Source organism: Phoca vitulina, unplaced genomic scaffold (genome assembly GCF_004348235.1).
Source record: "Phoca vitulina isolate PV1807 unplaced genomic scaffold, GSC_HSeal_1.0 scaffold6, whole genome shotgun sequence".
Lineage (NCBI taxonomy): Eukaryota > Metazoa > Chordata > Mammalia > Carnivora > Phocidae > Phoca > Phoca vitulina.
Genome location: NW_022589709.1, coordinates 23,888,688 through 23,911,066, shown reverse-complemented (window position 1 = coordinate 23,911,066; position 22,379 = coordinate 23,888,688). Strand labels below are relative to the sequence as shown.

The following is a 22,379-nucleotide window of genomic DNA, read 5'->3' as shown; positions in this document are numbered from 1 at the left end:
GCGAATTGGCATCTTACTGTGGTTTACAGTTGTATGTCACTGACTAATAGTACTCAGACATCTTTTGATGTACTTATTATTTGTCCATCTTCTTTCACATTTTTTATCCGACTTATTTTTTGAAGTTTTTATTTTAATTCCAATTAACATACAGTGTAAAATTAGTTGCAGGTGTACAATTTAGTGATTCAACATTTACATATAACACAGTGCTCATCACAAGTGCCCACCTTAATCCCCATCACCTATTTCACCCATCCCTCTACCCATCTTCCCTCTGGTAACCATCAGTTTGTTCTCTATAGTTAAGAGTCTGTTCTTGGTTTGCCTCTTACTTTTCCCTTTGCTTGTTTATTTTGTTTCTTAAATCCCACATATGAGTGCAAGCATATGGTATTTGTCTTTCTCTGACTTATTTTGCTTAGCATGATACTCTCTAGCTCCAGCCATGTTGTTGCAAATGGCAAGAGTTCATTCTTTTTTTGGCTGAATAATATCCCAGTGTGTGTGTGTCTGAGATATATCACATAAACATTTATTCATGTATCACTTACTTACCTATCTATTATTTATCTATCTTCTTTATCCATTTATCAGCCATGTTCACATAATTTGGCTATTGTAGATTTTTACCCAATTTCTTAAAATTCGGTTGTTTCTCAACTTTTTACTGAGGCATGAATTCCCTACACTCAATTATTTGTTAGATAGATGTAATGCAGAAATGTTTTCCCAGATGTAGTTTGCTGTTTCATTTTTCAAATGATGGCCCTTGGAAGAACAAATGTTTATAATTTTGATGAATTCCAATTGTTTCTTTTATAGTTAGTGCTTTTTGTGTCCTAAAAAATCTTTGCTTACTCTCTTGATCATGAAGCTATTCTCCTGTTTTCTTTCAGGTCCTTTACGGCTCTAGCTTTATATTTAGTTTGAAAGACTATACATGTAAACTGTTACTGAAAAAAGTCAATGTTGTTCTCTTTGTTGACCTAGCAGAGGGTGGTGGCCATGTTTGTTTTATGGCATTCCAGAAGGTAAAGTGCTTCAAATGGCTGTCCAGAATATTTTTAAACTAAAGATAGGGTGGATTTTTACTTTAAGATATGTGATTACTTGTTATGACTCATTCTGTGGATCATATTAGTTTTCAGTCTGTATAATGGGGGAATACTACACTTTAACATTTAATAAAAAAACAAGTTATGAAGAAAATATATCACCCCAGGACTTCCTTTTTCTTCTCTCTCTTCTCCCATGCCCCTGTTTTTCCTTCCCTCTTTTTCTTCATTTCTTCCTCTCTCTCCTTCTTTCTTACTTCATTACTTGTTCCTTTTTCTTTTTAAAAAAATTGTGTGCCTTTTTAACCTTACAGTATTGTGTAGTTTCCTAGCTGAGGTTTTTAGATGATAAAATATTCCCTATGTAGTAGTTAGTTCTTGAGATCAGATAATAGGATGCTCTTTTATAATGGCATGTTTGCATTACTAATCTTGTGTACCCTAGTGATATTGTAATTGATACTTGCTGCTTTATTATACTACAAGAAAGTACTTGTAAAAGATGAGGAACTACATGTAGTGAGTGTCATAGACAGCTATAACTCGTGGCCAGTTTACAAGTGGAAAAATTAGCTCTTAGTAATGTTATCTTAGATGCTCAAGTGGGAATTGGACATTTTGCATTGTACAGTGATATTCCCTCATGTACTTAGGACACAACTGTTGTGAAATGACAAATTAAAGCATAGCCAAACTTTATGGTGGGAGGAAAGGGCATGCTGTGTTCTGGTTACAAGGATACTATCATTCTGAAGGCTGAGATTTCTGATAGAAGTTAGCTATAATGTAGATTTTAAAATCCTATTGGTTAGTAACATTTCTTAAATCTGTTTCATAACCTCTTGAAGTTACAACTTGTGAGAGTGCTGTTGATTTAATGGTCTGAATGAAATACCCATTAGTTCTCTTGGCTATTGCCTCAAATGGATCTTACAGGAAATGCACTCTTGCTTGGGCTAAAAAGGCTGTTCTTTTTCTTTGCCCTAGGATAAGAAATGGGTTCTCAATCATGAAGATGTCACATTGGGAGAATTACTGGGCAAGGTATGTAGTCAGCTGAATTAAATAACCAAAAGTCTTTACAGTGACTGTTCACTCTACAGATTTCTTCATTTTCTACAGAGTCTTTCTTACGTTCCAGCACACAGCAGGGCACATTCACACATGAACCCAGGTGAACACAATACCACATCTGCTGCAAATACGGCAGTGTTCAGTGAAAAAGATAAGTAAAAATCTGTGAAAAGTTTAAGGATGAATCTTGGTTTTTAAAATAGTATATGTCTGTTTTCCTCTGGAAGGACTTAAACCGCAATGAGTTTATTCCTCATGGTGTGGTAAAACCAAAACTAGTGATCGGAGATGGGAAAGAGCCTGTGGGGTAATAGAAGTTTAAACACCTAATAGTTGTATTCCATTTGTTTCTGGTTATACAGGATAACTCAGAAAAAGTGGCATACTGCTCTCTGAGATTTCAGGATTGTGTATAGAATCACAATATGTAACAACACTGGATGCATTATTTCAGTCTAACAACTATGTGGTTAAGACGGGTTTCAATATAAAGATTCATTTTATAGGTAGATCTGGTAGTGGTCAGAGAAGGCAGCTTATATATGACAAAAGTCTTTTTTTCTAATCTAGTTTGAAGTTTATTCCAACTCATAGGCCATATGAATGTATATTATGTTTAATAATAATGTTAGACATTTGATCATTAATCAAATGGACTATTTGCAAATTTATTGATTGCTGATCTGTGATTGAGTCCCAGTGGGTAAATATTAACGTCACTTAATTGATGTTTCTGTTTGAAAGTTTGAATTGAATGGAATGGAATGGAATGGAATTCTTTCCATTACTTTAGGTCAGTAACTCAGTAGCAGTAATTGGGCCAGAAATTATTACAAAGAAATTAAATTTCCATGAAAATACAACTAAAAAAATTATAAAATATACCACTTACTGAAATAGAATGTGTTGGGGAAGACTGCTTTTTTAGTACCAAGAAAAAAGTTTTCAGTTAAAGAGAAATATTTCAATTATTTTTATGTTTAGTTTAATATGTGAGGTATGGTACGTTAGGAGGGATTTTAATCTTTAGATCCTTACTAGAGCTGTTTCAAAGAATAATATTTTCTCAATGACAAGCAGTAGCATGAGGTCATTTTAAATAAATTTAATCATTTTTAATAAGACTGCAACTTTAGAGACACTGTATAGCTTAATTTCAGCTAATATTTTGAGTATAAACTGATTTATGATTCAATCTTTTCATTCCCTAGTCTTAATAAATATTTACAGTATACTCCTTGAGAGTGCATGAGGTAAAAAGAATTAGTCATGGTTTCTATACTGACAGACTTTGGAATTGAGTAGTAATAGGAGATTGAGATAGGAACTCTTAACTTTTTTATTCAGCAATATATAATTAGACTGTACTTGATAATATATTTGGTATTCAAGAAATATTTTATTCACTCCTGAAATATTTATGGAATGTCTCCTTAGTGCCAGGCTCTCTTCTAGACACTCGGGATACATCAGCCAACAAAGGAGACAAATATCTTTGCCCTTATGGAGCTTATATTCTATCTATCAGGGGAAGATCGATAAATAATAAACAATAAATAGCCAAATTTTATAACATTAGAGGACTAAGTCCTGTGAAAAATATAGGGAAGTTGGGAGGTGCTGTTGGCCAGGGTTGGAATTTTTAATAGGGAGATCTGGGTATGCTTTATTAAAATTTTGTACTTTTGTATAAAAACTTGGAGGGATTTTAGTCATGAGGACATCTGAGAAAGAGGGTTCTAGGAGAAGGGAGTAACCAATGCAAATTTTCTTTGAAGAGCAAGACAGACAATTTGGCTGTAACTGAGTTCAGTAAGCAGGGAGGAATGTGATAGGACAGGAAGTGGGTGAGGCGGTGAGGGTGTAAATCATGTAGAACCTTGCAGGCCATTATAATTGCTTTGGCTTTGATTATGTATGAAAAGATGAGCTGGTGGATGACTTTGAGTGGAGGGGTGGCATGATCTTACTTACTAAAAAGATCACTGTGGCTGTTGTATTGAGTATAGGCTGACAGGTTGGAAGGTTAGGAGGCAATTACCCTTACCTAACTAATAGATGATGGTTGCTAGATCAGGTTGGTAGCAGGGGAGGTGGTGGAAACTTGTGGGTTCTGGTTACATTTTTACTGTTGAACCAACTGAATATCCTGATGGAGTCTATGTGGAGCATGAGAGAAGGGGAAGTCAGTGTAGGTGCAGCAAGTTTTGGGGGAATAAATTTAGGAATTAGGTTTTGGATGTATTAAGTTTTGTCTGTTTGACTGCCAAATGGAGAGGTTGGGAAGATAGCTGGCTCTCAAGTCTGGAGTTTAAAAAAGAGGTCTGGATCAAAAGTACAAATTTGCAGTTGTAGCGTGTATATTTGGTAGTTATATATAGATGTTATTTAAGATTTTTCATTGGAATATGTTTGACATATAACATGTACATTTAAGGTGCACAATATATTAAATTGATACATTTATATATAGTAACGTGATTGCCGTTGTAGTGGTAGTTAGGGTCTCTAGCACATTATGTAATTATCCTTTCTTTTTTGTGGTTGAAAAGTTGTAGCCACTTAGCAAGTTTGATTATAATATAATATTGTTTATATTCACTATCTTGTGCATTAGATTTCTAGTGCTTACTTCTCAAAAGTTTAGTTTGTACCCTTAGACAATATCAGTCCTATCTGCTCCCCTTACCCATCCTCTGTAACCTCCATTTTACTCTCTGTTTTTATGCATATGGCTTTTTTAGATTTCATAAATGTGGTAGTATATATATTTGTCTGACTTACCATAATGTGCTCAAGTTTTATCCGTGTTACTGCAAATGGCAGGATGTCCTGCTTTCTCATGGTTGAATAACATTACCTTGGATATATATACCACATATAGATGGCTTTTTAAAATTTATTTTTTCATTTGAGACAGAGAGAGAGAGGGAGAGAGAGAGAAAGAATGAGCAGGGGAGAGAGGCAGAGAGAGAGAGGGAGAAGCAGATTCCTCACTGAGCCTAGAGCCCGATACAGGGCTCAATCCCAGGATCCTGAGATCATGACCTGAGCTGAAGGCAGACCATCTGAGACTTAACCATCTGAGCCACTCAGGCGCCCCTATAGATGGCATTTAAAGCCATAAGACCAGATGAGTTCAGTAATGGAGTGGGTCTCTCTCAGAAAATGGAGACTGAACTCCGGTTACTATAATAATAGGCTTCAGACAAGAGAAGCAAACATCAGAAGAGGCTGAGAAAGAGAAATCAATCACATAGGTAAAAAACCAGAAGATAGGATGTCTTGGAAGCCAAGAGAAGAGAGTATATCAAGGAAAACAGAGTGATCAATGGTGTTAGATTTTGCTGATAGGTCAAATGAGATGATGACTGGGAATTAACCATTGAATTTAGTAACGATATGGCCACTGCTGATTTGGCTGAGCAGCTTCCTGGGAGTGCTTTAGTGGAAAGCTAGATTGGAATAGATAAAGAGAGAATGGGAGGAGAGGAATTAGAGATAGCAAGGATGAAACTCTTTGAAGCTTTGTTGCAAAAGGAAGCAGAGATACGTGGTGGTAGTTTCAAGAGAATGAATTGTGTTGCTGCTTACCCTGAGAGACACAACAGCATGGTAGTTTGCAGTTGGGAATAATCTAGTGAAAAACAGACTATTTTAGAGGGAGAGGTGAGAATTGATGGAGCAACATTAAGGGCCTTCTAGAGGGTTGCGCCCATGAATTTAAAGTGAACCCAGTCAGTGAGGTTGTGGATTTTCTCCAGCCACATTTAGCTGCATAGGTGCAGAGTAGTCTGAGTGTTGAGTTTAGTCAGGATTGTAGATTTGATAATGGAGTTTTATAGATGAAGACGAACAGTGAAGTTCAGAATGTATGGTAAGCAGTTGTAATTGCTGACTATAGAATTTAAACTGGATAAGCAAGGAAGAAAGGACATTAAGGGGGTGTTGGATAATAAAAGTGGATGATCTAAAGATTTGGAAATTCCCATACAGTCAAAGGATTTTTGGAGTCTAGATACTAGAGGAAGTAAGCTACAAATGTAGAAGCCAGCCAGAAGATGGGATGAATAAAAGAGGTATTACAGGGGAGTTACATTATTGGCAGTGGCAAAGTTGTTTTGTTTTGTTTTTATTTGGAGGGGGGAAGGGGCAGAGGGAGAGAGAGAATCTTAAGCAGGCTCCATGTCCAGCATGGAGACCAACGTGGGGCTTGATCTCAAAAGATCAAGATCATGACCTGAGCTGAAATCAAGAGTCAGACGCTTAACTGAGCCACCCAGGTGCCCCGGCAGTGGCAAAGTTTAAGGCATGATCCTAGAAAATAGGTTGGAGTACAAGACTACTGGAAGAATGATGTTCAAGAAACTGAGGGTTTGAAGTGTTGGAAGGTACTTTAAGTGTCTACTGAAATTGACAGTAATTAAGACAGGCAGGAGTAATACTGAGTACTGTGTTCTAGGAGTTCAAATTGTTAATAACCAAAGGAAAATATTTTCAAATTCAGTAGCTGGTAGCTACAGTAAGGGAAGTAGATATATAATCAAATGATAAAGTTTCAGAGTTTGGTTTTGGGGAATGCAGGAGGGAAAATGGTTTGAAAGCAGTGACAAGGAGCTAGTTGAATACTCTATATCATCTCCAGGGCAGTGGGAGAAGGGAAGGTGACAGGGGAATCATCACTTAAGTTCAGAAGGCAAAAGGAAGCTCAGCCACCATTTGAAAGCTCAGATGAGAGCCAAGTTTGTTAGAACAAAAAGGTGAAGAGAATCACCAGAGAATACATTGAAGATAAAATGTTGATGATGATGTACCACGAATTTCAGAATGAATGAATTCCAAAATAGAACTACTCTACAATCCAGCCAAAGAATTTACCCAAAGAATACAAAAATACTGATTCAAAGGGATACATGCACCCCAGTGTTTATAGCAGCATTGTTTACAATAGCCAAGATATGGAAGCAACCTAAGTGTCCATTGACTGATGAATGGATAAAGAAGATGTGGTAAATATATACAATGGAATATTATTCAACCATAAAAAAGAATGAAATCTTGCCATTTGCAACAACATGGATGGATCCTGAGGGTATAATGCTAAGCAAGTCAGAGAAAGATAAATACCATATGATTTCACTCATGTGTGGAATTTAAGAAACCAAATGAACAAAGGAAAAAGAAAAGGCAAACTGAAACAAACAGATTCTTAATCATAAAAAAACAAATAGATGGTTACCAGAAGGGAGGTGAGTAGGGGATAGGTGATCTAGGCAAAGGGGATTAAGAGTACACTTACCACGATGAGCACTAAGTAATATATGGAATTGCTGAATCACTACATTGTACACCTGAAACTAACATAACACTGTTAACTACACTAGAATTTTAAAAATTAAAAAAAAAATTTCTGCTGACAGAAATTAGATGTAAATGTACAGATACAAAAATATATATTGAAATAAATATTTTAGTAATTTTAAATTTATTAACATAAAATTTATACACCTTGAACTATTGATTAAGAGTTAAATCTCTCGGGGCAACTGGGTGGCTCAGTTGGTTCAGCATCTGACTCTTGATTTCTGCTCAGGTCATGACCTTGGGGCTGCATGGTCAGCAGGGAATCTGCTTGAGATTCTCTCCCTCTGCCCCTCCCCCTGCTTGTATGCCTGTGCTCGCTCGCTCTCTATCTAAAGAAAGTAAATCTTAAAAAAAAAAGTTATATTGCACTTAGAACTCAAACCCAATAACTAGCAGAGTCCTAGTTCAGTTAGTTCTTGCTCAACAATAGCATTGAAGCTTATTATAAGGCTTGCATGTTAGGATTATAGTTATGTAAACAATATATATACAAATAAAAACTTGAATACTAAAAAATAGTTGTATTAACTTTATAGATCTTCTTTGTAATATTTGGTTTTATATTAATAATAAAAAACAAACAACTCCAAAGTTGAAATAAGGCATGTTAAGTCAAAATAGGTTAGAGCCACAGCATGAAGTTACGGATTTATACATTTGATAGAAACTCAACATGGGTGACACTGGCATTTGGGTAAGCACCTTCTCTTAACTCGGTGCCTTTCTGAGATTGACAATCTGCAGTTGGCTGGTGATAGTCCTTGGTCTGCCTGGTTCTGTTGCCTCTCCCTTATTTCCTGACACTCTTCAACTGATATTCAGGTTTGGGGATCCATACCAACAGTCACTTCATGAAGTCTTTGCTTTATCTTGAAACATTAATTGATAACTTCTTAATCTAATAAAATTTAGAGCTTGGGGGTAAAGAGCACTAGGAGACGTGAAACTTAAATACTTCTGATGGCTTCAATTTGAGTTTCTCCTTTTATCCAAGTCTCTTGGAATTTTTTCCCCTTTTTTCTTTTTCGGTTCTCCTCAGCTTCAATCCCCCAAATGGTAGGTGGGTTGGGTACTATTTTTAAAGTTGGGGAATTGGAAAGAGCAACATTTCCAATCTTTAGTTCCACTTAAGACTCTGAATAAAGCTAACAGAATACTTTGAACTCAAAATTCATTATTATGTGCTTTCCTTATATTTTGCAAAGATTGATGTGGCTTTATATCCTAAACAATAAATGTGTTTGTATTTTCAGGGAAATTTTGGTGAAGTATATAAGGGCATATTAAAGGATAAAACTGCTGTTGCTGTTAAAACCTGTAAAGAAGACCTTCCTCAGGAACTGAAAATAAAATTTTTACAAGAAGCCAAGTGAGTTTACAAAAGTTATATTAAACGTGTATTTATAAGGTAACACTATAACATTAAATGTGATGTTTAGAATTATCTTAAATTATGATTTACTGAAATAGAGGTAAGCACTTTTAGAACCCTCATAAGTAAGCACTTATACAATGTAGAAACAAAAAGTTTGTTTTTGAGCTAGATTATACATTAGTTATACAGTCACGCTCAAAAGAACCAGATGCTAAAAAACAGTGAGTATTCTTCAGTATTGGTATATTGCAGTATTTTTTGCTTTTATCACACATACATTACATAGGCATGTATATATGCAATGTTGTGATTGTCTTTATAATAAAAATATTACTATATTCTATATACAAATACATAATTTATGTATATATATTTAGATACATATAATTATATCTATCTAACTTTCCTTAGATGTTTTCAGTTGATAGTCTTTACTGAGCTATTAACTTTCTTTTCTGAGAACCTCAAATTTCTTCTTCAACTCATTGTTGGGCATTTGTTCCAAAATCTGCACATTGTTTCTTTTCTAATATTCTAGGATTATTGGCTAAAATTTAATGTTCCAACTTGCTATCCCTGTATTGCATGTGGTTAACACGGTTCTATTAGTGGTAAAATCCAGTATATACAACACAGCACAAAAAAATGGAAAGATGTTTTGGACAGAGGTTTTGGACAGAGTAAGGATGAACTCTCATTCTGAGATGCATGGATACATGGATGGGAGAGAAGGAGAATACATAGAGATTTGTGTTGTAAAGGGAGAAAGGGAAAGGGGTGTGTGTGTGCGCGCGTGTGCGTGTGCATGTGCGTGTGTTTAGGTGTGTCTCTATCATGGCATAGTGTATAAAATTGAAGTTCCTATAAAGTGCTGTCAGAGAACCAAGATGATGGCAACAAGAGAACTAGTGCCATAGGATGGAGCATTTTGATGTACATTTCTCCATTCATTATCTAAAAATTAATATTGATAGCAATGGATTAACCTAGTTGGATGCATTTATTAAATATCATAGAATAAAGTTGTAAACTTTTTAAAGGTACATTATTGGAAGGTCAAAAATATGCTGTGATAAAGGCATGCTATCAAAAGAAATTCATAGGCTCATTGTGTAGTTATTCATAGGTATTCTTAAGGTCCAAGGTTATATCTTACATTATTTTGAAAAAATAGTTCATTTTCTTGCTCTCTAATTTGTGATTGTTTTATTACAAAATAAAGTATTAAATTTCTTAAAGTGGAAAAGTCCATTTTCTAAAGTGGAATTATGAAGTTTTAGGTTAAAAAGAGAGTTGTAGCCATGGGAACTCCCAAGTATCATTAAATAGACAATAGAGCTGTATATTTAGATACTTAATATTGAGTTCAGCCTGGCTATTTTGTGGACTTTCTTTACTAAGCAGTTTCCAACGTAAGAAAATGACATTTTGGATTAAACTCAAACATTCTAAGACTTCTTTTTTAATTCCTCATAAAAGTTGCAAGCTCCAAGTTAGTGACGATATTTTCCTTATCTCTAGAATTTTTCCCACTCTATCTTTTCCCTTATAAATCATATATTTTCAATCTAAAGCATTTTTCTTAGAGTTATCTCTGCTTCAGTTGGATTTGTACAAAACATTTAAACTGTTTTATCTTTCTCCCAATAGTTATTTTTTTTCATTCTCTTAGGAAAGAAAACTGCATTTTTCAAATATGAGTGAATTTATAACTATGTCAGTAGGATAATCTGGAATAAAATTTGGTAACAGAAATATTCAGGGTAAATAGGCCTACAATGGAATCTAATTTATTTTTAACTTAGGCTTGGAGTGCCATGGATGAGGCTATGCTACTTTTATAGCCCTCGGATGAAATTTTGTCTTTATCCAAGCAAAGTCCCCTCTGCTTCAACTTAAGTCTATATTGAAACTGCTACTTAATTATTTTTAATCTTTAGCTAGTTTTCTTAAAATTTTTGGGTTTTTACTATTTTGAAATTGATCATGTTCATCAAGATAGTATTTTATAAAATCTGATGAGATAATTAGCCTATAGCATTTACCAATATGAATTGAATTCTTGTTTATGTATTTTCAATCAAGTGTGTCCTAAAACAACGAAACAAAGAGATGCCACTCTAGCAGCTTACAGTTTTTGGTCCATTAATACTTACCAGTTACCCTTTTGTGGTAGCAGCTAAAACGAGATACTTTAAAGGCAGTTATACGTGTTTGGGACTAAGTAAGTTGTTCATACTTAGCATGGTTGTTACTTATTCAGTAATTTTTAAATGAAAATTGAATTGGATTAAGGAGAATTGACTCATTTGTACCTGTAGTTTGCCAATATTTATCCAATTTTGTGTACATCCCATCATTTATCATAATTTGGCTTCATACTAAAGTTTTAAAAAAGAGAATTATGTCAAGTAAAGTATATTCTACTTGGGCACACTATTCATGATTTAATGTTTTAGTATTTAAATGGTAACTATTTTTACACTTTCCTCTCATTCAGAATTCTCAAGCAATACGATCATCCCAATATTGTCAAACTTATAGGCGTTTGCACACAAAGACAGCCTATCTACATCATTATGGAACTGGTTTCAGGTAATGATTTTAGAGGTTTCCTCGATAACATTTTAATGTCATGTTTTATTATTTTTATATGTTCAGTCTCTTTGATTTCTCCTTGTAAAGTTCTCAACAATTCTGTTTAACATTTTCCTGATGACAAAGCTGTACATATGCTCGATATTTTTATAGTCTGTATTACTTTGCTGTTGTCTAGAAAATGTCAGCCAACCTTTTTTTTTTTTTTTTTTTTTGAGAGGAGATACATTATTACAGTGGGATTACACGTGGAATATAGTTACGTATGTTTTTGTTAGAAAAGCTGTTTATAAAAATAGTCTACTTGGTTTGGCTTTATAACAATTGTAGTACTCTTATATTTTGTTCATTATTTTCCAAGTATAATACCGCACATCCTCTTGTTTGGCTGTATATAAAATTCCATAGAGTTTTAAATCCCTTATGAACTATGAATGTCTTTCATAAGCAAACAAAGAAAAAAAGTCATCTGTTGAGGAATTTGTCCTGTATTTTTTTCTGGTCACTTTCAGTGTCCTTAGGTCTTGTGATTAACCACTTTTGCCAACAAGCAAGGATAACCTTGAACTGATAAGAGTATTTTCTTAAGTTACTTTCACTGTATATCCTCTTATGGTAGAAAATATAATTAGAGGTGAAATTTGATTTTTGGTAAAAATTTATAAATACAGTATTTAATATTTAACAAGGATTTGCTTTAACAAGTATTTGGTTATTTTAAAAGAAATTTAAAGGAACATGAAAAATATTTCTAACTTCAATATACTAAATAAACCTGCTAGTATAGATTGCCCATTAAATATTGCTAACATGATTCTTCTATTAAGGATAGTTCTTCCCATTTTATCACATTGGTTTGCTTGCTATTGCAATATAGTTATTAATATTACCATATAACTGCAGGATTTAGGATCATCATCATCACATATAATAGTGAATACATGCCATTTTATTATTGTCCAGATTCATAGAACCTACAAACCAAGAGTGAATCATAATGTAAACTGTGGACCTCAGAGGGCCCTGATGGGTCAATATAGGTTCATCAGTTGGAATCGATGTGGTTGTCTTTGAAAAAGTGTAAGGATCTCTGTCTCCCTTACTTCTCCATTCACTTAACTTCTTCCTCTCTCCTGTCCAACATTCTGGGACACACGTGTGGTCAGTGAAAGGCCGGAGAGGGTAGTGGTGGAGTTCTTGAGCTCTGGTGAGTGTTAGTGAGAGTGTGAAAAAACCAAATCCCTCATACATTACTGCTGGAATTTAAAATAATAGCCACTTTGGCTATTTATTGAAAAGTTTCTCAAAAAGTTATAAATTTCCCATGTAAACTGTTTCGATCCTAGGTATTTACCCAAGAGAACTGAAAATATTTGTCAGTACAAATGTATGCAGGTGTTCATAGCAGCATTATTTATAATAGCCGAAAAGTAGAAATAACCTAGATGTCCATTAACTGATAAATGGATATACAATGCAGGATATCCCAACAAAAGATACCATTAGGCAATAAGGAGAAATGAGGTCATACACACTGCAGTATACATGAGCCTCTAAACCCTTATGCTAATTAAAACAAGTCCAGTGCTAAAGACTACATGTTGATATGACTCCATTTCTATGAAATGCCCAGAGAAGACATCTATAGGTAAAGGGGATTTGTGGTTTTTTAGGGCTGGGGGTTCTGTTGGGATTGACTATACCCTTGATCCTTGAACAACATGGGTTTGAACTGTGTGGATCCATTTATTATGCAGGTTTTTTACAGTATGGTAAACATATTTTTTCTTATGATCTTAAGTTTTTTCTCTAGCTTTATTGTAAAACTACAGTATATGATACATATAACATGTAAAATATCTTAATCAACTGTATGTTATTAGTAAGGTAGTAAGGCTTCTGCTCAACAGTAGGCTATTAGTAGTTCTTGGGAAATCAGTAGTGGATTTTCCAGTGGGATGGGGTTGATGTTCCTAAGCCCTGTTGTTTAAAGGCCAGCTGTTTATAGGTATGAGAGGTTTTTTTGGCCTGATGAAAATGTCTCAACTGGATTGTAATGACAGTTGAACCTTGTAAAATTGTCAAAACTCAATTGAGTTGTATATTAAGTTGGATAAATTTTATGTATATAATCTGAACTTCAATATGGCTTTTTAAAAAATAAAAAAGCCCAAGAGCCAGGTAGTGTTGTGTGACCTTGCTCAACCTACTTAACTCTTCTGTGCCTTAGTTTTCTTGCCTGTAAAGTAAAATTAATAGGGTTGTTGTAAGGTGTAATGAACTGTGATTTTATGTAAAAACATATATACACGTTCTATATTCACACATGACCACTTTGTGTTCTCATCATCATAAATTTTATTATTTTCCAGTAGGCTAAGAGAAAAAAGTGATTAATTAAAATGCCTGCTGTAATCTAGCCAAAACTGTAACCCAGACTCTAAACCTGCCCTTGCTCCTGTCCCTAACTCTACTCCTAACCCTAGATGTTCTAGCCGGGAATGACTGAGAACAAATTGGGAAGTGTAACATTTGTTTTCAGTTCTTCTCTTTCCACCATCATATGTGACTGTTCTGCTGATATGTTTTATATGTAACCTTCAAGAATCTTTCCTTAATATGTAAAACTCAAGTGGCTAGATTAAGTATATTTTAGCACTAACCTATATTACTTTATTTTAATTGTTAGGAAAGTGTTTCTTAAGTTTGAAATCTCAATTCTCAGACTACTTCAAAACAGTATCTTTCTGTTTTTTCCTCTCTTTATAAAAGGCATGATAAGGAAATAACCAGCTAGTTTTTATTCATATAAAAGTAGCATAATATATAATTTTTTACACTTACATAATATTTTATAGTTGTCAAAGCACTTTAATATTAGTTCATTTGTTTTACCAGGCTATATTGTTATCTTCATTTACAAATAAGCTAAATTAAGTTCAAAGAGCTGAAAGTAACTTGTCAGCATTAGTTAAACAGCAAGTAGGAAAATAGTGCTCTACTTTGTTATGTCATTCAATTTATAAGTGGGTCAAAATATGTAATCCTTATATGAATTGAAAATACAAATGAAAATTCAGGCTAACCATCTATGCAAGGTCCCCTATGGGCAAATACATTAATCCCTGTTCCATAATTTCTCAGCCTTGTGCACAGATAAGTTAAATAGCTTATTGCAGTAAACAGGAAAATTTTTGTATGAGTTACTTTTTTTCTCTACTGGGAATCAAGCTGTGGAGGGAAGATTTAGAAAACTGGTAGGTTAAAAGCAAGGTTTAATAACTGCTTAATGTCTAATGTGCATGCCATTTCAAAATTGTATTATGCAGAGACTTAATATGCTCCTGTTCTCGTCAGATAACTGAGCCCTTTGAAATCATAAATCCGAAATATACTTGAACCAGAGTAATGTTTAAAGAGATTAGAAGCATTTGAGGATTCAGGTTTAGAGTGAATACTCCAAGATGATCCTGTCTTCATTTGAATCGTCTTTTGAATTACAAATACTTTATTTACTTGCTGGCTCATGGGTTGCTGGATAAGTAAAATCAAACAAAAGGCAATTCTAAATGGCACTAGGAAAAACTAAAAATAAAAACAAAAAGCTCTAATATGCTAAAAAATAAAAAAGTACCACTCCATTTTATTTTACAAACATGTTTATTACTTAGAAATTGAAATGAGGGACTCCTGGGTGCCTCAGTCAGTTAAGCACCCGACTCTTGATTTTGGCTCAGGTCGTGATCTCAGGGTCATATGATCCAGCCCTGCACAGGGCTCTGTGCTCAGCAGGGAGTCTGCTTGGGATTCTCTCCCTTGCTCACTGCCCCTCCCCACTCACACACACACCCTCTCTCTTTCTCTCTAAAAATAAATAAATCTTTCTTCAAAATTGAAGGAAACTGTGAGAGAATTTTTTTTAAGTGACAAGCATAACGTAATATTTATGGTCCAGGCAGCTGTCCTTTATTTTCATATATGTGATTCATTTAGGGCTGCCACCAATTCCTGGATGAAGAGAAGACCAAGCACCTTAACCTCTAAGTGTAACAATGTTTCTGCAGATCCTGAGTAGAGGGGATTAATTTTAGTAAGCCTTAAAAAATGTCGGTCTCCACTTCCTTTCACTAGAGACTTGTAATTGCCCCCTTCTTTCTGATCTGGATATTCTCTCTGAATTCAGAACTTTCTGGTATCGAATGTTAAATCATCTGCTACATGCCTTAGCTCACACAGATGCTGCCCTTTGGCAGTCCTCAAATTTATCTTAATTTTAAAATGACTTACGGGATTTGAAACTTTCAGAATTATTAAAGAATTTTTTTTACCAGGTTTTAGATAGCATCAAAATATATCTCCCCTCTATAACCTGTTTTTTAAAAAAATGAGCTCATAGGCGTGCTCAGGTCACGATCCCAGGGTTCTGGGATGGAACCCCCGTATTGGGCTCTCTGCTCAGAAGGGATTCTGCTTCTTCTGCACACCCCTGCCCCCCTGCCTCATGCACTCTGTCTGTCTCTGAAATAAATAAATAAAATCTTTAAAAAAAATTGAGCTCATATAGTTTATGTGGTCTAGAGATTTTTGACATAGAAATCTCAACATGATTTTTTTGGTCTCATATTTTTAACTTCTAAGTTGAAATATTTTCATCATCAGAATTTCTTTTCTTTAAATTCATTTGTGGGGTGCTTGGGTAGCTGGCTCCTTTGGGCAACTGACTCTTGGTTTCAGCTGGGGTTGTGGTCTCAGGGTCTGCACTCAGCACAGGGTCTGCTCCAGATTCTTTCTCCCTCTTCCTGTCCCTCCCCCTGTTAACTTGTGTGCACTCTTTCTCTCTCCCCTTCTCTCTCTAAAATAAATGGAGGGGTGCCTGGGTGGCTCAGTTGGTTAAACATCAGCTCTGGTCATGATCTCAGGGTCCTGGGATTGAACATAGAGCATCCAGCATCCTGCTCCCTGCTCAGTGGGGAGCCTACTTCTCCCTCTCCATCTCCCTCTGCCCCCCCACTCATGTTTTCTCACTCTTAAATAAATAAAATCTTTAAAAATAAAATCATTTCAATACTTTTATTTATTTTTAAAGATTCTATTTATTTATTTGACAGAGAGAGACAAAGCGAGAGAGGGAACACAAGCAGGGGAGTAGAGAGAGAGAAGCAGGCTTCCCGCAGAGCAGAGAGGCCAATGAGGGGCTCCATCCCAGAACCCTGGGATCATGACCTGAGCCGAAGGCAGACGCTGAATGACTGAGCCACCCAGGCACCCCCCAAAATAAAATCATTTCAGTTGATAAGAGTAATTCCACTAATTTTTGCTAGGATGTTAAATTCTTCTAGAAAATAAATTTTTTACCCCTCTGATTCATAATGACATTTTATATATGTGATTTTGTTTTCTTATTTGAGAGAGAGAGTGTGCATGTGAGTGGGGGGAGGCAGAGGGAGAGAGAATCCTCAAGCAGACTCCCCGCAGAGCGTGGAGTCCCCCATAGGGCTCCATCTCAGCACCCTGCAGATCATGACCCCAGCAGAAACTGAGTCCAATGTTTAACCAACTGAGTCACCCAGGTGCCCCTATCTGTATGTGATTTTAACAGAACCCATTTCAGTTACGTGACACCATAGCTATGGAAGGTTCTTATGGTAGTCACTGGAAATGAGAGTTCCTGCTTCCTTGGGAACAAAGGTTCTGGATACTTGACTGGCATTTGTTTCACTCATCATAAATGTAGCAAGGGTAAATTGTGCCCAAAAATGGTTAAGGAAAATGGCTCCTGACATCCACTAAAAGAGAGCCCTCAAAATCTGAGCTGGTACTCTGTCTTACATACATCTAGCCCACGGCCAGTTGTATAATAGTATCACTTCACAGCAGGCAGTTTTGAGCTGAAGGGAAGGTACAACATGTAACTCTCAAATTAATATTTTTTTTTACTAAAAATTATAAGATGTCAACTCAGTGGCTGAATTTTTTTGTTAATAAAAATTAACAAAAATTACCACAGAAGAACCTAATTTTATGGACTTACGTTTGGAGATATTAACAAAATTCTCTTTTAAAATAACTTTGGTATGTGTCTGAGTGTAATAATTAGTCATTGCAAATTTCAGTTGGGAAGAATGAGTAACTTTTAAATGTTAACTGATGTATCTAAACTTCGGCATTTATTTTATAATTCAAGCATATTACATTAATGAAAAAATAAATGCTCTCTGTTACCATTTTATATTATAGATAATAGTTTGATATAATTTAAAACATTGCCAAAACATTTTGAAAAGATAACATCTCTAAATTGATATTTCTTTCCCAGCCAAATGATAGGTTGGTTTGCCCCTATGTTTCATTTGCTGCCTAATATCCCAAAGCAAACGCAGATGGGATAGTTTAAATTGGCCATTTCTTCAGATGCTAAAAGCACTAACATCCTTTGAAATTAGTTACTTTATTTACACGTGACATAAATTAATAACCGCACAGATGGTATTGGCATTTTCCTGTTGTTTTTCAAGTATATCACTTGCTTCTAGTAGTGGATATTCTTTTCCTGAGGTGAAGCCGAATGCTAAAAACATGAACCCACAAGGAGGATATGAGAAATAAAACCTAAAATAAAATAACTGTTACTACTGTATTACTTTTTGGCTTGAGTGACTCTAAAGAAGGGTACAGATTTTTCTTTTCATCAGTGAAATGAGCAAAAGGAAGCCATGTTACAACAGTAAGTTTTCACGGTACATTTGAGCCACAGAGGCACTGTGTATATCTGAGCAATATTACTCATCTAAGCATCTGATGGCGCCGATACCTCTAAGTACCTCTCGCAAGGGGGCAGATGGCCTGGTGAGCAGGACAAAGCATGTTCTGAACTATATTCTTGTCTTAGATTGGGTTTTTAAAGGGACTGTCTGGTAATTGAAGTTCCTTAATGATGGAAAGGGAAGTGTAGGAGAAATGAATACGTATGCCTTCTTCCACATGGATAAACAGTTCTTTAAGGTACTGATTAGTTTTAACTGTTCTTCTTGTTTGTTTGTTTATCATTTTAAGTTTTTGTTACTATACATGGCAATGTATTAAAATTCTCAGGTAAAGTTCTAAGTAATATGTTAAATAAGAAAATTTGGGGCGCCTGGGTAACTCAGTCGGTTAAGCGTCTGCCTTTCACTCAGGTCAGGATCCCAGGGTCTTGGGATTGAGCTCTGTATACGGGAATTCTGCTTCCCCCTTTCTCTGCCCTTCCCCCTGCTCTTGCTCTTTTTCTCTCTCAAATCAATAAAATCTTAAAAAAATAAAAGAAAGAAAATTTGCTTTAATATCAAAAGCCTACTTATATTTTTTAAAATTTTTTATTAATTTTATTATGTCAGTCACCATACATTACATCATTAGTTTTTGATGTAGTGTTCCATGATTCATTGTTTGCGTATAACAGTGAATCCAGTGCTCCATGCAATACGTGCCCTCCTTAATACCCATCACCGGGCTAACCCATCCCCCCACCTCCTCCCCTCCAAAACCCTCAGTTTGTTTCTCAGAGTCCATAGTCTCTCATGGTTCTTCTCCCCCTCCGATTTCTCCCCCCTTCATTTTTCCCTTCCTACTAGCTTCTTTTTTTTTTTTTTTCCAACATATAATGTATTATTTGTTTCAGAGGTACAGGTCTGTGATTCAACAGTCTTACACAATTCACAGCACTCACCATAGCACATATCCTCCCCAGTGTCTGTCACCCAGCCACCCCATCGCTCCCACCCCCCACCACTCCAGCAACCCTCAGTTTGTTTCCTGAGATTAAGAATTTCTCATATCAGTGAGATCATATGATACATGTCTTTCTCTGATTGACTTATTTCGCTCAGCATAATACCCTCTAGTTCCATCCACGTGGTTGCAAATGGCAAGATATCGGGTTTTTGATAGCTGCATAATATCTGTTGTATATATACACGACATCCTCTTTATCCATTCATCTGTTGATGGACATCTTGGCTCTTTCCATAGTTTGGCTATTGTGGACATTGCTGCTATAAACACTGGGGTGCACGTACCCCTTCGGATCACTACATTTGTATCTTTGGGGTAAATACCCAGTAGTGCAATTGCTGGGTCGTACGGTAACGCTATTTTTGACTTTTTGAGGAACCTCCATACTGTTTTCCAGAGTAAAAGCCTACTTATATTTGATGCAAACATTAGTACGAACAGGACTAATAAAACTGGAGAATTCAACTGAAATAAAAATGAAAATTTACATATAATATCTAGTGTTTACAAATAAATAGGTTTTCCCCTATAACTTATCTAATGAATATGAATCTGAATGCTATTAGTATGAGATTGTTTTCCTATTATCAGGGTTATAAGGAAAACAGTTATTAAAACAGTGAAGAGCACAAACTGTTTTTCCAAGGTTAAAAGACAACTGAAAATTGGTTGAATCAGAGTTCTTAAAAAATACTCATTTTATTTACGATGAAAGTTGAGAAGTGAATGTTTGAGTTTTTTTCTACTTTCACTGAAATACTGTAAATATCAGACTATTTTACGTAGAAAGCAAACAAATGCCTCTTGTCAGCATTAGCCAAAGATACTGCACTGCTGTCTTCTTACTGTAGTTTGTCAATTTTATCCCTTTCTAGTTGTAAGTTATTCTTCGTATTCAGAAATGATAGCCAGACAAACACTGGACTCTTCTTAAATTTGTGGAAGAAGTGAAAACCTTATGCGTTAATATTTGAGAAGGTGTATCACTCTGTTCATAGCTACTCATTTAAATCTAGACTTTTTAGGTTATTCACTCATGCTCAACAGCCGGTTACTGCATGCCTAGTATGTATGCCAGGCACTGGGTATTCAACAGTGAAGAAAACAGACCAAAAGACTCCACAAAAAGCCCAAATCCTCTTCTCATGAAGCTTACATTCTAGTGAGGGAAGAAATATGTTGGATAAATAAGTAAAATATGTATTATGTTGAATGGCATGAAAATAGGAAGCCTAAAGGGAAGAAGATAGCAATTTTGGGGAGGGGTGGAGGTTGAAGTCATAAAGTGTCCAGGGAAGGTTCGGTAAAAGCAGAGCATTTGAGTCAAAGCTGATGAAAAGGGGAGAGCAAGCTACACAGACATCTGGAGGATGGGCATTCCAGACTTGAGAGCTGCAGAGAGAGCAGTGGGGATGAAGTAAGGGTGAGGGGAGAATAGTAGCAGATGAGGTTAGAGAAGCGATGGGGTTCAAATCCTGCAAAGCCTTGTAGATCGCAGTAACAAGTATTTCATATTCAGCAGTCCTCTTGTGCTGATTACCTTGAACTGCACATGCGAGATTCTTGCTGTCTTTATCATCTTTCAAGGGTAAATAATGTACAGAGAGCTTCATGTTTATGATAAATTCCATGGAAAATACTATCTTTGAGGCTTTCTGGCCACATGGTCTTTGTTTGGTTGTGTCAAGTGAATGGGAATGTATATAGTTTGGCCTTCTCTTCCTTACCCTTCATAAATTTGAGTAAACTTTGAGGATGAAATCAATCTTCTTGGCTAAATGCTCATTTTATGACCAGCCAAATTAATTACTTCTGAAAATCCATTATGCATTTTTCTTTCCTCATTTCTTCACTAGTTTTCTGGTCATATTTAATATCTCTCTTCTCATTTAGGTATCCTTTTTTCCCTTACTCGGTTTTCAGATGCTGTGTAACATAAAACATCTTCACAAATTCATCTTGAGAGATGGCACTTTATATTAAGCATTGTATAGCCTCTTGTCATTGAAAATGTGAACATAATATTTGAAACTGTCATAACAAGGTTTTATGTATGTGGAACTTTCCTGTTCTTTATTTGCCTTCATTTGTCCTTCTCTGTAAAACTGAAGTAGATTGTCACTGGTACCTATTTATGGGCATGAATTTCAATACGAAGAAGAATATGATTCAGTACCTGACACAGCTGGGCCTGAGATGGAGCATCTGATAAATACACCTAGAAAATGTAACCTTTGCTAGAAAGAAGAAGTTTGCCTAAATTCTTCTGTGTCAAACTTGAGAAAACAGGATTACATTTGACAATATCTGCATTCAAGATGACAGGTTTTCTATAGCAAACAAAGATTAAAGAAGTGACTTCATGTAGCATCTTTAATAATTTTGTATCTCAAGAGATTACATATATTAAATATTTTCAGGTTAGCACCTGGTTTTTAGGATTTTGGTTTATTTCGCTTTGATTTTTCTTTTTCCTTCTATTACACATCAGTCTGTCCATGGTAGTATTGGGAACATTTTCAAGTCTTGATAAAGACTTCCAAAAAACGTTACCTTCTAAGATGATATGTACTACCAGCAAGTGGTTGGATCTCTAAATTTTTTATCTTGGCTATTAAAATTAAGAAACCCTTCTTAGAGCTAACATCTCTCAGGTGTTGAATAGAATGAAAGGCTTTGATACCTGGCTTGTAGTTTTTTACATCTTTCAGTGTGCTTTTTAAACATAAAGAATAGGTAATCATATATGCAATTTATAAATATTAGGTCATAGAGATTATTTACTTTTAAGAGTTTATATTCAGTTCTTTTTAAATTGGAATTTCTAAGCTAGTGAGGCAGTAATTTGGAGTAGATGAATTCTTTCAAAAATATTCTAAACTAGTCATTTTTGACCAAAAAAAAAATAGACCCCCCCAAATTACTATTTTTATTGGAAACATGTATCATCCTGTATTAAGTGACTTTGAAACTTAAAAATATATGTGTTATTCTTCAAGGTTTGTCATTCTTCATAAACCATTTATTGTGAGGTTTGGATTAACTACTTTATTTGATAAGCACTTACTGAGCACCAGCTATGTTCCAATGACATAAACATTGGTGAAAAATATATCGGTGATCTCTTTCTTCCCTGAATT

General features: G+C 35.3%; 1 protein-coding gene across 8 annotated transcripts in view; it reads left to right on the top strand.

Moving 5' to 3' along the window:
- The window catches only part of FER (FER tyrosine kinase), a 439,678-nt gene that overhangs the window by 249,075 nt on the left and 168,224 nt on the right, over nt 1–22,379 (top strand). For all 8 annotated transcript variants that reach the window (XR_004299354.1, XR_004299353.1, XM_032403878.1 and 5 more), the window contains 3 exons: nt 2,046–2,102; nt 8,750–8,865; nt 11,372–11,466. Coding sequence is in view for 6 of the 8 variants with exons in the window: in XM_032403878.1 (XP_032259769.1) it covers nt 2,046–2,102; nt 8,750–8,865; nt 11,372–11,466 (268 nt within the window). In the remaining 2 variants the exon portion in view is untranslated. The remainder of the gene's footprint in view (nt 1–2,045; nt 2,103–8,749; nt 8,866–11,371; nt 11,467–22,379) is intronic.